Below are 18,251 nucleotides of genomic sequence, written 5' to 3'. Positions count from 1 at the left end.
GAAACTCGAATAGATGTTATATTTTTCACAAACAATATTTAAGAAAACATTTTGTTGCAATAATTATAGATTAATTTATAAAAGAAAATTTACAAGGGGCTGTTAATAACCAGAATCACGAATATCACATATATTTGTTCGTTAACTAATAAAGAGTTTTTGGGACTTTTATTTTCGCAGCAATAAACGTTATCGCGATTTAAGGAGCTAAATAACGAAGTCGCTTGGAGAAAATTTCCATTTTATAGTTTTTAATTACAGAAATTAGGATTCGTAATTAGAACTCTACCTAAATTCTACATTCTAAGCCTTTAGACACTTTTATTGATACAGTTGCAAAAATTGGATGCATGTTACTATGTCTTGTGCTTAATTCTCTTTTCATACTGGAGTTTTTCATATTTCTACTGAGAGCAAAGCACAATAATTAAAACTGCGTTTGCTTCGTACCTCAGCAAAAATATACTGAAAACTATGAAAATGCAATTAACTGCTTCCATAAAGGACCAGCGTATGCTATATGTTTTACATCAATATATTTTTAGCGTTAATTTCGAATAGAGCGCCAAAATATAATTTATATTAAAGTTCTAAAATTATTTCGTTACCTCCACATTCAGAGGATCTGTATTTTTTACATTATCTATTAAATAAATGACTTTAACTAATAGTTAATTAAAGGCTGATATTGATTTTTGCAAAAAAATACTTTCAGAATCATTTTATATTGTTGACGTTTTGATAATATGTTTCCGAGATTCCTAAATTCCTCAGTTGAATGATGAAAAATGAGGAAAAAATTCTCACTGAATAGTTTAGTTTGTGATACAATTGAGTTCACAAGATAAGTTAGAATTAATTCGAATTTTTTAAAGTGGTTTCTTTATGCACAATTTAATAGATGAGGTTGGACAGTGTTTCAATTTTCAACTGTCGAGATTTCTATATTGGGCATGGCCTCAAAATTGAACTCAATACAGGCCATTTCCTTTTTGGCTCTCAATTGTAAAAATAAAAATAAATCAAGTTTTGTACAATTTGATGGGTTTCCTTAACCTCGTTTTCTCTTTCGTTAACATGCCGAGAAGTCGAGGTAGAGAGCTAATTTCACGTAACTCCCCTAGGGCGCAATTAAGGATCGGATAATCGAGTTTTGGGAAATAGAAATTTCTTTCAAGGAAATCTCTAATCGTGTGGACTCAAGTGAATCCATTTGGATCGTCATGTTACTATAAATTCGACAACAATGAATATTAATTTGAATATTTAGTCACGAAGATTCAATAAAAATTTGAATAAATCATAAAAGGACATGTAACGGTATTTTTATAACACAAAGCCGTCTTGAAAGGTTTGATTTTGTAGAAAGGTAAACATTGAGCCTTTGCATGTTTACTCGTATTACAAAAAATTGTTTCATGGAAACAAAATAAATTCAATATTAACAACAAAGTAAACATAAATAATTCAAATTGGAGTTAAAATATTAGTCACATGTCTTGGATAAATTAATCTGTTATCAGTTACTAGTCAGATGTTTCGTAGTAAATAGCAAACAACTTAATCACATCCTACTTTTACAGTACACCGCCTACTAGGTGGTATTTTAATGATCACCTGTTATATGATTAAAGAAAATCCTTGAAGTTCCAGATTAGAGGTAACAATTCTAGAACTTCCATTTTCGTTCTTAAAGAATGTCTTGCTTATTAGAAAACAGTCTTAGCGTCTCCTTATTTAACTGAATTTCCAGATTTTCCAGACCAAGATTTTCTAGTTTACAACTTGACTAATCGGTCAAGACTATCTTCCTCTTATCTTATTATTAGTATCTTTGGTTTATTACAGTTTTAAACTTAATTAAACTTAAGACCTTTTTTGGCTGTCTTACGAAACTGTAAATCCGGTATCCTTTTAAGTCTCATCTAAGAAGGTAAGCATGCCCAAACTTAGTCGAATAACCCGTTTTTATTTTAACCTGAGATGAATTGACCTCTAGCGGCCTGCTACCTTTGGTCAAAACAAAAACTTCCATACAGGTCCAAGGAAATTAATTACAAGGAAATTGCTATTCCTTGAACCTCCATAATCCCGCTAAGAATGAAGTAAATTACCTCGTCAGGAAACAAGTCGAACTAAATTCCTTTCGACTTAAGAAGGAGAAGTGAGGGCTTTGAAAATGTTAAATGAGATTTTGGCGGAACTTCCGGCAAATGGTTTCCTTAGAAACTATGAAAAGCTGCGAACTACTGTACTTTCGAATTAAGTCAACCTTATTAAATTACATTAGACGAACATGACTATAAATGGTAATTCGTTCCAGATAAATGGGCGTCGCAGCGACAGCCTTGCCAAGATACATGAAGAAAGAAAAAGAGATTTCCTTTTTGAACGGCGGGCTTCTCCGGTCTTTAAAACCGCAGTAAAATCTGGTTTAAACGAGGAAATTGGGGGATTTGAATCTATTTGAGGGAAAATCGGGATTTTATACAAGTGAATAAATGCTAGACCTTTAGTGGACACCCTTGACATTTTGCAAATCTAAAATATTCGAGTCTGGCAGTTGTAAAATACGTTAAAGTTCAGTGCACCAAAACATTGCTGAAACAAACATAAATCATAATTCACGGATAACTTTCGCATCAATTTCCTAACTAAAACGTGGCAAAACCGAGAAAATACCTAACTTTGAGACACCTATTCTTGAAGATCTGAAAGTTAATGCTTTCAGGATTTAGCCATGGAGCGGGAAATTGTAAAAGTTGTAGTTTATCTTCTTGTTTGTAGGTCTCAAACCGCTTTAGTACGTTGCCAAGTGGGACACGTAAATTCAAAAATTATCCACAATGGAGGGATGTGGTGTCGACACTTTAGGGCCTCTAAATGGGAGAAGGGAATTAGTTGAGCACATCCAGTTTATTGGATTGAACCGAGCGAGAAAAAGTAATATGAAATACGAATTCGTCAGATAAATTATTTTTTATGCGGGATTTATATCGCAAAAATTGACATTCTAGGTGGCTGAGAGAATATGGTGAAATGATGGTGAATATGGTGAAAGTCATCAAGTTGTAATTTTGCTGTACTGCAATATTTTAACTATATGTATATGGATATGCAGTTAAAATGTCGCAGATACCATAGCTTTAGAGGGTTTTTGGCATCAAAGCAAAAATAGTTCTTTAAAATGTCATATTAAAATTATCTATCAACTCATTAATTTATTTTTAAAATCAATTCAGAAAAATTCAGTTCTCGCTATTTTGGGTTGCATACTTTTAGCCACATCAAAAAACTCGCTAAGATTAGTTCTTTATGTATTATTTATAATTGAATAGAAGATCATTTTCTGCGAAAAATTAAGTTTGGAAGTTTTTATATTTACGCAAAAGACGTGTGCAATTAATATCAAATCAGTGATATAATTTAAAAATGGTCCTTTGCATCTGGTTTTTTTGCTGCATGAATGCATGTTTGATGATTTTGCGATACGCTAATATTTAATTGAATTCATAAAAAACGCTGAAATTAATTCACGTGCGCTTATAGGAAAAATATTGTACCACTTGCGGGAGATCCCTTATCGCGCTTATTTTTTGACCCAATTCCGCTTTGCATTGTTCGGTCATCTCCTCGCTTCGCTCACCGTTTTGTAAACATGCACTGGTGCGCCAATGAGCTGTCTTATGAAACTTGTATACAATTGTTTCGTAACACGAAAAATTGGAAATTTTGATGTCGCAGCGCTTTTCATAGCCAAATCGAAAGCTCAGCTAGGAATGAAGCTTAGGCAGTACTTTGCCTTTTCGACGAATAAAACACTTATTTTTTTATGCTGGCAAATACTCGAATCGAAGAACTTCGAATCGATAAGGAGATAATATAAAGGATGGGAATCTACAAGACGGCTGAAAGCTATAAAGGAACAATGACAAGCAGATTGCTTTTCGCAAACGATTTTGGAAAAGTGGAAAAATTTACCAATACTAATACCGGGTAATTTTAGATAAATGAGAGAAGCAAATATCTTTAAATCGAGAAGATCTACATAAAAATTTTCAAATAAAGTCATTTTTATTTTCGAAGGCTCAATTTTTTTCCCCAAGGTCATCTTCATCTGTCTTTTGAGGTCAATTTAGTTTTTTCAAATGGAACATCCAATTTTTTTGAAAATTCGAATTCTTTGTTGACAGTAAAACTGTTTTTACTTGAAACATTTTTTGCTGAAAGTGATAAAATTCATAATAATACTAGATACAAAATAAACGCTTTATTAAGGTATTTGAGCAACATTATTTGTTGTGTAGTAAATTTTGCTTTATCATAAAAAAAATTAGTCTAACAAATGTTCGAAATGGTGCCCCTGCTGTTCAAGGCATTGGACAATTCTGTTTTGAAATGTTTGTGTGGTATTTTCTAATATTTCAGATGTGATATTTTGACAAGCACTTCTGATCCGAATTTTCTATGTGTTCGTCAGTAGTTGGGACTCGGTCATAAACGATATGGTTTAAATGACCCCATAAAAAAAATCTGATGAAATCAAATCAAGTGATCGGTCTGGCGAGTTAATTTCCCTACCATCTCCAATCTACCTTTGTGGAAAATGTTTATTTAAAACTTCTCTGACATTTCTGGCATAATTAGCAAATTACATTGAAACCATTTTGTCAACTTTCGCTCTAAATTAACTTCTTCAAGAAGGTCTGGCAAATCTTCTAGTAAAAATTCCTATATTTTTCTGCATTGAGGTTTCCATCAATGAAGTATGGCCCAATCAAATGTTTACTCAAAATACCACACCAAACATTAAAAGTCCATGGTCGCTGTTTTTCTACTTCACGTAACCAATACGGATTTTCAATCAACCAATAATGCATTCGATTTCGGCGATTCACTTGACCGTGATTTATGAAGTTTGATTCATCTGAAAATAGCATATTAAAAAAAAATTTCATTTTTGTGGAGTCTTCTTTGTGCCCAAATATAGTCACACGAAAAATTATAGTAAACTGTTTTTAATCGGATTTGTCTGTTTTAATAAAAATGTGTGGAATTGAACTTGTAGCACTGCTGACGTGAGAGTTTATTTTGTATCTAATACTATTATGAATTTTATCACTTTTAGGAAAAAATGTTTCACATAAAAACATTTTTACTGCCAACAAAGAACTCGAATCTCCAAAAAAAATTGAGTGTTCCATTTGAAAAAAATGAAGTTCATTTGAAAAGATATATGAAAGTGACCGTTGGGAAAAAAGTTGACAGCATAAAAAGTTGAACTCCCGAAAATAAAAAATACTTTTTTTTTTTTAGATTTCGATTTTAAGATATTTGCTTGTCCCATTTATCTAGAATCGCCCGGTATGTGTGCGAGTAGAAAAGATAATAATTCTTATGGGCATAATGGGCTTAGGGGAATAATTCAAAATTAATTTAGTACGTGTAAAATTTAAATGGAAACAGTGGTAAAGGAATGTTCGGCAGCAATTTTCTCTTGTTTCGAAATAATGGACGTACCCGGCTACATACATGAGCAAAACCTGGACTTACCTGGAACAATGGCATTTACGACGTCAAAACACATCAAAAAATTGTATACATGGATTACAGAAAAAGTATCATATTCTCGCCTACTGCTTCTCATACACAAACTTTTCTTTCCTGAGTGTGATTGATTACCTGTTCCATAATTCTTATGGCATATAATATTCCCGCACTACTCAACGATTTAACTGAACATGGGAGGTGAAAAGTTTTTCTGTTGCAGTTTTGATAGCGTTTCTAAATTGGATATGTATTTAGCATTATACACAAACTTTTAATTCTTAGTCACTAATTGCTACCTTACGGTTAAAATGTAAATATATTCAAGCCCCTAACTGAAGCAAAATACTGATTGAAAATCGTCTGTTCGAAACCCTCCACCTCAAAGAGCAGCCTTGCAGCGTAACTGCGCCTTCTTGTGTCAATCAAAGAAAATATTCCCTTAGTTAATTGCTGCATAGTTCTCGCAGTTTGTCAAGTAAACGAACCACTATAATTATCCCTTACAGGCTTCTCCGAGCTTACTTCAAAATCGGTATATTCCTTGAATATCCTTCAGACCCTACAAGAGCTATCTCGATGTGACATTTTAGTTAATTACAACGACTTTAATTAAAATACATGGCCTGCTTATGAAAATCGAGAAATACACTGTCGGTCGTGTAGATACCAAGTGGTAATTCAGGTATAAACGTGCTTAGCACAGATTTGGGAATACATACGCAATATAGTATAATTGAAACGAGTTTTCACGTTTCGCTTTAGTTTTAATATTTCCTCTAATTAAATGTATAAATGGACGAATGCGTGGACTCTCATGTTGAAAGGAATGAAAATCGTGACTGATATTAACAAGACAACTTGAGTTATGTAAGGACCGTAATTACTACGCTCCTGGAAGAGCCAAAGTAAAGCAAATTGTAAACTAAAACTATCAAGAGTAAAAGTCTCGTTTCAAATTACTCATGGCGGGAGTCGTATATCAGGCAAACTTATCTATAAAGTGAGTTCAAATTAGAAACTTTGCTTCTAGACACAGGGAAAATGAAATAGCACCGTGAAGCTCAAAAGTTTCTTTTCGAGGGTTTAAAGAAATAACCTAGTTTTATTTTTTCGGAAAAAACAAATCAAAACGCGTTTTTATTCGTTCGGGACAGTACAAAAAATATCGTTAATAATTCACGCTGGATGTGTCTATTTCGCCCCTCACCGCTTGCGTCTATAGCGTACGGAAAAGTATCACTTTCTGTACTTAGCAAAATATTAGTGCGTACGTGAATTGTTAGCTACATATATAATTAATTATGATTTAGTTCAAGAGTCTTATCAAAATATTGAATGCAAGAAATCTAGTCAAGATTTACAAATATTGACTATTTAGGTACGACATACAGGGTGCTCGGTAACTGGAGGACCAAACTGAAATGTCATATGTAGAATCGAATTCTAAGCATAAAGCAAAGAATAACTTGTTCTCATATCGGGCTTCGTTATCAAGATATTTCAATTTAAAAATAAAAATATAGCATCAACCATGACAACGAAACTTCGTATTTTGACAGTTTGACATTAACAAATTAGTTGTTCCTTAACATTTTAAGTCTTTTTGTTAGGCGTTTTAAGCCATTTTGTTATTGTATGTATTTAGATTGTTTTATAAAATGCAGTTTACTAATGAAGAATATACTGACATAATTTATATTTAAGGATATTGTAATGGGAACGCTAGAAATGCGTGTCGTGAATACAATTTAAGATTTCCAAATAGGCGTCAACCTATCTTCTCGTCGAGTTTTTAGCAACACATATCGAATGCTTCGTGAGAATGGAATTAGTGGTCGTCGTAATGGAGGTCCAGTTCAAAATCACCAACAATCAGTACTAGAAGAATTTCTGCGCAGTTACAATTGCCTTGTTTTCTCTTTGACTGGAATATCTTGAGAAGTCCGATATGAGAAAAAGTTATTCTTTGTTTTACGCTTAGAATTCGATTCTACATATGACATTTCAGTTTAGTCCTCCAGTTACCGAACACCTTGTATGTATATTATATATATGTGGGACTAACTATATGTGTTTACTATTTCTCAACGAAAAACAAATCAAGTAACCCACATTTTACATTATACTGTAGTAGGACAATATGACAAAAGACAAAGACTTTATCTTAATGGATGCTATTTATTGTTTTTTTTTCGCATTTATTTCCATGAAACTGATAAGCTTTGAGGAAGAAAGTTTATTCAGGATTTCTATCAAACATTCCTCTTTGTTTCCTTTTCATATTTAAACATTTAAAGTAATATTCTCAGTGACATAGTCGCCTTGGTTAGAACCTTTCAAAAATGCAAGTAAAATAATTTATGTTGCAATAACTAATTCCGTCCAAAGAAAATTATAGGTGTCTAAAATTTAGCAATTTTTACGGCACTTTAAGAATAGTTCATTAAAAAACGCAGTTAAAATTTAATACAGAATTTCGAAGTTCTTCCGGTCTAAAATTGCAGAAGAATAACGAACGGAATAAAATCAAATATAAGATTTCTTAGAGTACTGTGCACTGTTTCCTGAAGAATATCGCCGAATAAGTAACGAAATTTATGATTTGAACGCGCACAGCACACATTAAATCATGAGCAGTAAGGTGTATAAAATCGATAAAGTTCCGGGTAAGTATTTTTATGGGGACTTTATAACGCGGCGATATTCATCATACCAAAGCGAGGATGAATTATTAATTATACTGGCAGCGATTCGCCGAAGATGTTTTATGACCCTTTAAATAATAGTGGGAAAATAGGGCAAAAGAACGAAAATGAGTTATGTCTAGCGTGTAATTAATGGGTAATTTTGTTGGAATGAATCTTTTTCTTTTATGCTTCCACAAGACACTCTGTAGTCATTTCGAATTTATGAAACTAGTTTTACTTATAAGATATGGTAACGTGTTTGGCAGACGCGGATAGGACTATTAAAAAACTATTAATTAAGAATGAAATAAATAATTAAAAATATTATGCCAAATAAAGGGCATTCCATTAATTCAAATGATCTGGAAACTATGGAACCCAAGAATTACTAGCCAAGCAATTACTTCTGTTTTGAAAAAGTTAGCATTTTTAAATTATTTGAAAACAGCGTCGAGCTAGCTCTTTGTATGCTATAATACAACTAGAGCGAAACTCAATTTTACTGTTTTGTATCGAAGAATGTTTCTGACAAACGAATTGGAAAACAAACTACTTAGTAATGTTTTCTTGAAAAGCCTTTTCGACTGCTTTCCTGAAATGTAGGAAAAACAATGCACCCTAAGCCTTTCGTGACCTAATAAATATACAACTATGGGAGCTTTTAAAACTCACTTCACAATTTAAAGCTCAACGTCAATGTTTCGACCTTCGACTCGAATATTTCTTCAGAAAATATGATAAAAGCCACTGAATTCTATATACCTGCTGGGGCATTACAAAGTTAGCTGAAAATGGAGAACGCCCCAGGCAGCTTTACTAAAGCAGCGGAAACTGAATGATTTGTTCACGGGGCGCCTCCAAGCTGCGCTTTTCAACATTCGGTAACGTACCGTTAAATTTCGTAACGATTACGTTTGCAGACATTGCCCAATGCACTTGACAGACGAAGGCGTTAAAGCTGCGCTAAGAGCGAAGGTTAAAGTTCACGTCAAATTGCTGCTAAGGGGCAGAGATTAAGTTAAGAGCATTGATTTATGACATTTCATGAGAGCTTTTCGTAAAGCCAAATATGCTGAATCAGATGTAAACTCTTATTTCCATAAAGTCTAATTTTTTTCGGTAACATGGATAAGTCAATTTACCAGATTAAATATTCTCGTATAGTTTCACTTTATCACATCACGGGAAATTGTAGTCTTGATAACAGCCATTGCGTTGCTAACGGATGGGTTTATTGACCTAATTATAATATAAAGCCTGATATATCAAATTTCACAAATATTTGTTTTATATAGTTTCAGATATAAAGCCGTTTCCAAATATTTTACAAACTTTTACCAATACCTTATTTATAATGAATTACCTGGAATCGTTGATCAGAAGTATAAGTCAACACTCCGACAGTTAGGATATGCAAATCTCGTTTTCGGATCCAGGAAACCTGAAACGAAACATACGAGTGTAAAATATAAATACATTTTATGCCAAGAGCGTGGCGGGATTCGATTATTTTCAAGGAAGATTTTTCTGAAATACATGGTACCCGAAAGCTCGTTTTCCACCCTACGTTTTCATAATAGCATCGAAAGCAAATACAATGAAAAGACAATATGCTTGACGCTAATGCTGCATTGATTTGTTCTGAAGCTACCAGATCTTATATTGAGGTAGAAGAGCGAAGTAAGTTTTTAGAAAGGTATTAAAATATTTATTTACGTGTAGAGGACTGAAAGAAGAAGGTTACGCCCACGGTCGAAGTTTGAGTTCAGATTCGAAACAGAAGGTTTTTATTTCGAGAAGGGCGTAATCCTTCTTTCCACCCGTGGTTTGTACAAAGTTTACGCACAAATATTTTTTTTATATTCTATATACAGTGTGTCCGGGTTAAGGATTTAACACTTTCGTAAAACCTTTATTTCTTAATCGATTTTGACGTTTTTTTTTTGTTAATTAGATATTCAAAATGCGCATTCGTCTAGTGGATACGATCCCTCTTTATCCATAATCATAACCAATTACGTGCATTTTTATGGGATCAAATTTCGGAAAATACTATTAGGGCTTTTTTTGGGATAAAAACGAAAACAGATTCTTAATTAGAATGATCTAAAACTTACCTGTTCCGATTTTCATTTTTCTACTGTACAGGATTTTCGAGAAAATCAATAAAACATGTTTTTTACGTAAACAAATTTTAAAATTGGCAAAAAAATTTATTTTAACAATAATTAACTAAATTTTGATATTTTCAATCAACCCCCCAAATTCTCGTATACATTTTTCAATACGTCGACGATTATTTCTCAGTACTTTACTTAGTTGTTGTGGAGTTATGCTCTGACAAGTCTCTCTAATACGCGCACAAAGCTCTTCTCGTGTCCGGGGTCTTGTGGCATAAACTTTATTTTTTATTGTTCCCCAAACGAAAAAATCCATGGGTGTGATATCCGGAGATCGTGGTGGCCAACGAATAATAGGACTATTTCGTCCGATCCAGCGATTGGTAAAATTATCATTTAAACAATTTCTCACATTAACCGCATTATGAATGGGCGCTCCATCAAGTTGTAAATGTAAATTGTAGTGATAACTCAGGGGAAGCTCATCAAGTGCGTCACTAAACTCATTTTGTAAGAACCTCAGGAAACGAGCAGCATTCAAATTTTCGTTGAAAAAATATGGCCCAATAATCTTTTGATTTAAGATACCACAGAAAACGTTTACTTTTGAGGAGTATTGTCGTTTACATTCGATTATCCAATTCGGGTTCTGATCACTCCATATTCTACAATTTTGTGTCGATACTACACCATTTGTCGTAAACGTAGCTTCATCGGTGTATAGGATGTTTTTTAAAAAGTTAGGATCATCTTGATACATACTCTGGAGCCATAAACAGAACTCCATTCTTAGATTTTGGTCTCCAGCTTCAAGTGAATGAAGAAATTTTGGTTTAAAAGGTTTCTTACCACTTCTTTTTAAACATTCCCAGATATGAGTTTTAGAAATGTTTAAATTTCTGCTAGCATCCCTCAGACTTGAATGCGGATTGGTATTAAAGTAATCTAAAATTATTTGGTTTGCTTGAGGCTCGCGATTACGTTGCTGCTCCGGTAGTTTTACAATTGTCCCATAACGGTTAAAACGTCTGTTGATATTTGCGACTGTTACATGACTAATATTGCGTTCTGGATGTCGTCGATTAAATTCATTTGCTGCTTCACGAAAAGTACGCGTCCCATCACCAACTAATCTTATTATTTCTACTTTTTCTTGCAGCGAATAAGACATTTTTCGAACTTTTTACTTCTGTGAAATTGATTATGTTACGAACAGCAAACCAACAGTTAGTACCTAACAGTTCGTAACCATAGCAATATATTGTTCGTTTTCACAGCACACTTAACTTGTGGATACCGCATACATTGCAGGTAGCAAAGGAAAAAGGAAGCAAAGTAATGAATTAAAAATATCTGTCTAATGTTTAAAACACTTTGGCATAAATGAAAGAACAAAATTGCAATGTTCTTCAACAACTTGTATTCTGGAATAAAAAAAATCTTACGTTTTGTGCTCGTATTACTAGTAGAGAAGCTTGTCAGAGCATAACTCCACAACAACTAAGTAAAGTACTGAGAAATAATCGTCGACGTATTGAAAAATGTATACGAGAATTTGGGGGGTTGATTGAAAATATCAAAATTTAGTTAATTATTGTTAAAATAAATTTTTTTGCCAATTTTAAAATTTGTTTACGTAAAAAACATGTTTTATTGATTTTCTCGAAAATCCTGTACAGTAGAAAAATGAAAATCGGAACAGGTAAGTTTTAGGTCATTCTAATTAAGAATCTGTTTTCGTTTTTATCCCAAAAAAAGCCCTAATAGTATTTTCCGAAATTTGATCCCATAAAAATGCACGTAATTGGTTATGATTATGGATAAAGAGGGATCGTATCCACTAGACGAATGCGCATTTTGAATATCTAATTAACAAAAAAAAAAACGTCAAAATCGATTAAGAAATAAAGGTTTTACGAAAGTGTTAAATCCTTAACCCGGACACACTGTATAAGTAGAATAATATTATACTTAGTTATTTTATTAAATACAGTGAAAAAATTAACGGACCCTGTTTTCTAATTTACGGGTTATTGCCAAGAGCGACGGGCGTTATTGTAACTTTATGGCACGTTATGGTGAGCGACGAACCGTAAAAATGAAGCAACGCCCGCTGGTCGTAAACTGATTATTTCCGCCACGGAAACTAAGATCTAAACCAACAATTTTGATCGATTTGTGCGTCTAAAGGAAATTTAAATAATATAAACGTTGAAGAACCAGTCCTCAAGAACTCAAATAATTGCTGAGAATTGTCGAACAGTAGTAAATGTTACAGAAAAATAATTATTGTTTGTTTGTTTTTTCTTTAATTTTCCATGAATTATAACAAAATCTCAGAGACTTAATCCATAATTTAATAATCCAAGCGCTAAACCGTGTTAAACCTATTAATTACTGCTTCCAATGTAACGGGAAGTTTGGTCCAGATAATAATTGGCGAAATGCTATAAACTGTGTTACTTTAATATAGCTCATATAGTGTGTGTTATTTCTGTTTGATAATCAAAGTTTATGTAAACCGAGTTCAAAATGGTTGAATTAGGATGTAAAAGAAGCAACGAAATGAACTAAGAAGAACATTTTATTGATGTTCACCTCTAGATTAATAACAACATTATTGCCCAATTATTTTTGTGCTCTTGGGATCCCTCAAATTCGATAACAGTAACCGCAACAGTAAGACAATAAATATGCAGGAACCTTCATGTTCATTCGGAGTTTATCCACACATATTACTTATCGACTAACTATGAATTATACTTTCAAAGTTTAAAATTTAATGTCGATACAATATTTCATCAATATTCGTTGAAATGTTAATAAATAATTCTTAACACATGCTTTGGATCTGTTTTATTGCTTTGTACTTCAACCACTGTTTTTAGATAAATCTATTGAAAATTTATATGAAAAATGAAAATTTATTTCTCGTGCTTTAATGTTGCGTCCTCTGGGCTGCTCAGTTGAATGAAGCAAAATTAATTCAATAACATAAAATTTTATATTATTTAATTGTAACATATTCATATTTTGTATGACCAACGCATACTAATATCGGTCTGTCAAATTATATTCATTTCAGGTGTTTACGAATTAAAAATGATGTACATGAGGTCCAAATAGAGAATGATTCCATAGTCCATGTTTTTTTACAAGTCGATTATGATTACAGAAGCGAGAAGTGGTTTTGTGTTGATATTTTGGAAGGTTTTGTAACCGTTGCTTGATGGAATTCAGTAGAAAAAAAGCACAAAGAAATATTATAAGAAACGAAATTAAGGATTTTAATTGTGAGAGAAATAATGGTGAAGCTTTCCCAAGATGCCTTCTATTAAATTGTATTGGGGATCTTTATTGAGAACTTGATGAAAAACAACACACTATTGAACCAGAAAAAAATTTAAAAAGTTTATCTTCTCGAACTGATCTTGTATTTCTTACAAAAGAAGTAACACTGCCACCAGTTAAATAAAACATCTATATAACATCTCTCTTTTGGAATAGCAAAAAGATATCTGCCCTATGTCCTTTGTATGAATACTACTAATGTAACATCCATCGTGCGTCACACTCACAGTCACGAACAGATCAGAAACAAAATATCATATTCTGAAAAAAATTGCAAATTTTATATCACGAAATCTTTATGCTTCCGAATTTTACTGTGGGCCCAAATTACTCATTTCTAAGAGTATTAATTTTATTCATAACTAAATCCTCACCTGTTTCCAAAATGACTACCAGATAAATAACTATGGAGGGTATTAGGGGGATAAATGGAGGATTAAATTGCTGCTTTGGTTATGAATTGCAACTTATTAATTCCACTGGAATTGGTATGCTCCTGCTTCAGTTCTTTCGGTTAGATAGCACGGGAATGGAATAACTTTACTCCTTTATTTTAGGCACTCTGGAAAGATGATTACTCCCAATTCGAGCTAAGAACTTATGGTAACTCTATTTGCGAATAGTTAAGTATTCTGTGTCAGTCTTCAAACTTGTATAATCACCCTTCTCTCTCTGGCTTTCGGAGGTTTCGTTTTATTTAAATTGATGGTGTTTACCAAAAACAACACTAGTAGGAAAGTTTCAGCACGTCTAATATACCGCAATTACAATAATTGGAACTATCTTAAAACTTGTTATATTAATATCTTCGTTCGTAATCTCGAAACATGCTAAAGCGCACCATGCGGTTGAGAAACACAATATTCATTTCCAATTTACAATTTACCCCAAAGTTACGCCATAACAGTTGAGATTAAATTGATTTACAATATAGTTGGAACTTCGCTTTCAAAATCATGTTAGCATATTAAACAGTGTTTAGAACTTGTCAATGGAAACGTACTATTTGTATTTATTGCTCGTTGATACACAAGACAACTTAGGCCCCAAGAAGCAGCAGCAGCCCCAGTTTAGAACTTCTTGTTACACATAATTAGGGGCGAATATTCAAAAGGTCATTGGAATCTTACTAAAATGTGTTTTGAGTAAGCTGGTTGTTTTGTTGTCGAGCACGTTTCATGTTAATTGCGTGATGTAGGTCGAATTTCCTCTTTTGAGTGTAATGATTACGCTGAATGACGTTAGAATGGTAATTAGTGGGGATTTTACTGTTTTAGAGGAAGATTTGGGATTATTACCGTTATGATATTTAAAACAGGAGAGACTGCGAAGTTTTATGTTTCGGTAGAGATGTCTAAATATTCATCAAATCATTTAGTGTCGAAGGCACAATAATTATTTTTTATGTCCATTTAGTCATGCCTATGATTACTGCTTTTGTCCACAAGTATATGTATCTTTTTAGTATTTTCTTTCTGCTTCCCAGATAATATAATAAGTGTAACGAAAATGATAAATGATTTTTGGAAACTTTGTAGGAGTGCTAATTAGATGAGAACAGGGGTGCACCAAGTGACTATACCAGTCAGGAATTGTATTTAAGAAGAGAATTTCATGAATCCCATCCTAGAAGAATACGGCCATAAAATTGAAATATTTTAGTTTGTTACAACATTGCTAGGACGACTAGGGAAATTAATGCGCTAGTAGAAATTACCGCTGTAATTCGCCAGCGATTAGGCTTAAATTCGTGGTCAAGGAATTTCATAGAAATAATTAAATAGTTGGGAATGAGGCTCACAATTAACCGGAATTCGACTGGAAACTCTGGCTAAGACTCCAAATGATTTCCATGTATCCAGTACTTTACATTTCTAAAAGTAGTTCTTTGTTAAATCGAACTGTAGAGGTTTCAAATAACTACAGCGTGATCTGAGGCATAATGATTGAATTTCTTCAATTTATTCAAATCTGACAAAAATATATAGAGATTTCACGAGAGAACGTAAATAATACTTTAGTTTCAATATTTTGGTACGTATAAATAATTTAACCGAGGTCTACACAAGACACTAAAGACCCAAGCCAAACGCTCAATTTCAAGTTGAAATATGAAAAATATTCGGGCTTGCAGCAAGCAACTCCCAAAGGTTGAAATTTTATGCACCTATTAAGTTTTTTTCGTTTTTGGACCGCATTTACGTCAGACTGCACGGTAAAGTTCAGCATAAAATCAAACTGAGATCTGATGAAGTGTTGACTATTGCACGGTTGTATAGATAAAAGTGGCCCTCCCGATCTCTTGCAATTGAACCGGATTGAACAAATGGAAATATTCCCAACTTTTTTCTTTGACCTGAATTTAAAGCAATTTCTATAGACAATCGATAGAGAAACCTCGAAACATTTTTATGGAATTGGATGCATTACGATCTTCCTAACGGAAGAGTCATAATGTAGCCTCAAAGTCACATTTCCGACATTTTTCGAGATTGCAGCGCAGGAGGCCCTGCAATTTAAGCGCTTTCAGTGTAGGAGGTGCATTACAAATATTGGGTCTTTCCCGAATCGAAACGAGACGTGAAGGTGTAAAAATTTCACAAACTTTCGGAGCGTCTCAAAATTTTCCTATTTGACCGATTTCAACGCCTTCAAGTCCCCAAAATCTTTCGATTCCCCGAGTTTCGTCGTGATTAATGGATATTTGCAACTAGTATCGTAGGCCAATCGAGCTAAATTTGCATGTTCAATTTTCTTACGTCACTGCTCCGCCTTCCTCATCAGGTCGGCTTCCCACGAACATCGCCAGAAGGTCCAAATATTTCCCTTTGTTATGAGCTCCTGTACCGCTTCGCAGACCACACAGAAAAAAATAAAGATTTTATACATTTTTGTGGATCCATGCAACATTCACTTATAACCAAACGCTATTGGTGGTTGGTAATAAAATCAAACTAGACTGGCCCTAGTTCCGTCATAAAATTCTTGGTAGCCTTGTCATTATACAGTTAGCTCACGAAGATTGTAATACATTAATTTAAATACATTCCATGATTTTTCGAAAAAGCACTCGAACATGTAAATTTTTAATTATAGTTCCCCTTTTTAAAACTAATTTTAATTTACACAAGACGTTACAAATTCGAGAGCTACTATGGGAATTTGGAAATTTACATATTTACGGAATTTTTTGTTGCCATCTAAGAATCAGTTTTATGAGCCTTATTCAAACCAACCCTTTGGATCTTCTTCAATTAAACAAAGAAATTCTCAATTCTGATCCGCCACTTTTAGTGTTTAAACTTTAGATTTGTTTCACTAAAACTTATAAAATTCTCCGTGCGGATTTTACTTAAACTATCTACTACCTGAACAAAACTATTCAATTCCTGAATATCTATAAATTAGACAAAAATTTTCCCCACTTTTCCTATATTTGGATTTGATTAGGTTAAATGCTTCGCAACGAATTTCCACATATTTCCATTAAGATTTTTGAAAAAGTTCTCAGCTGTAGTCTCGAAACTTATTTAGAAAATTTGTAGTTGATATTGAAATGCTTTCATTACTATCCTGTGTTTTAGGGTTATTGGTTTTGACCGAACCAAACCATCTTACCCTTCGACTAAACCCTAATATACTTTAAATGTATTAAATATCTTTGCTTTAACTTTAAATTTTCTTTATGAGTTTCAAAATAATAGCAGTTTATTTGCGTGCTTTTCCAAAGGTTTGATGAGACTCCTCGGGGGTCTAATTTCCTTTGCAGGTGTAATTTAGGCAGTTTCGTTTTCCTGAAGATTCTCTGTTGTATCTTTCAGGTGCCATTTTTTTTGTTTGTATAATCGCACGGAAGACTCCGAAATTTTCTGTTTTTGATAGAGTTTTCCAATTCGAAAAAGTTTCGTCTTTATCAGTATATGTATGTATTTCAATATGCATTAGTTTGTGTCATAGTAACACTAAGCATAAAAAAACACATATGAAATACGAAAAGTAAAATTCAGATGACAAAGTGTTATGTACAGAGCAAAAAAAACGCTCTCTTGATAGGTTTCGTTTTTCCCTTAATTCCTTTCCTTTATGACGTTTTAATTTAATCGAAATCTAACGCTTTTATCTATTCAGGCATTTGGGTCACATGGAAACCACAAGACAACAATATTAAAAGAGGCGCTACTTGTAACTGTACTGAAAAAGAAACAGAGAAATGGTAGAACTAAAGCAGGCTCAGTGTGTGATAATTAATTTAGCAGTACTATTGGTTTTTGTGCACGAAACAAGTGGGATTTGATTTGTTGATATTTGTAATTGAAACTATTGTCGACTAAGGTTGGTTGGTTCATTTTTATGTAGTTCAAAATATATGCTTGCCGTATCACCATAACCGTTTGTAGATGATCATCAGATTGTCATAGCGGTTGCTGCATGCAATCTGGGGGAATAATTCAAATTGGCAACAGTGTGGAATAGTTGTGGTATTTCGTAAATTATTGGCACGTTCATTAACCCTGTTATGTTTCTCTAGCTAACACGAGTATGC

General features: G+C 33.2%; 1 protein-coding gene across 1 annotated transcript in view; it reads right to left on the bottom strand.

Moving 5' to 3' along the window:
* Nucleotides 1-18,251, bottom strand: part of LOC136410656 (limbic system-associated membrane protein-like) — a 117,438-nt gene that overhangs the window by 32,880 nt on the left and 66,307 nt on the right. The window contains exon 3 of the mRNA XM_066392914.1: nucleotides 9,601-9,678. Coding sequence (XP_066249011.1) covers nucleotides 9,601-9,678 — 78 coding nt within the window. The remainder of the gene's footprint in view (nucleotides 1-9,600; nucleotides 9,679-18,251) is intronic.

Source organism: Euwallacea similis, chromosome 9, assembly GCF_039881205.1.
Source record: "Euwallacea similis isolate ESF13 chromosome 9, ESF131.1, whole genome shotgun sequence".
Taxonomy (NCBI): Eukaryota; Metazoa; Arthropoda; class Insecta; order Coleoptera; family Curculionidae; genus Euwallacea; species Euwallacea similis.
The sequence above is the reverse complement of the archived record's forward strand: the minus strand, read 5'-3'. Positions and strand labels throughout refer to the sequence as shown.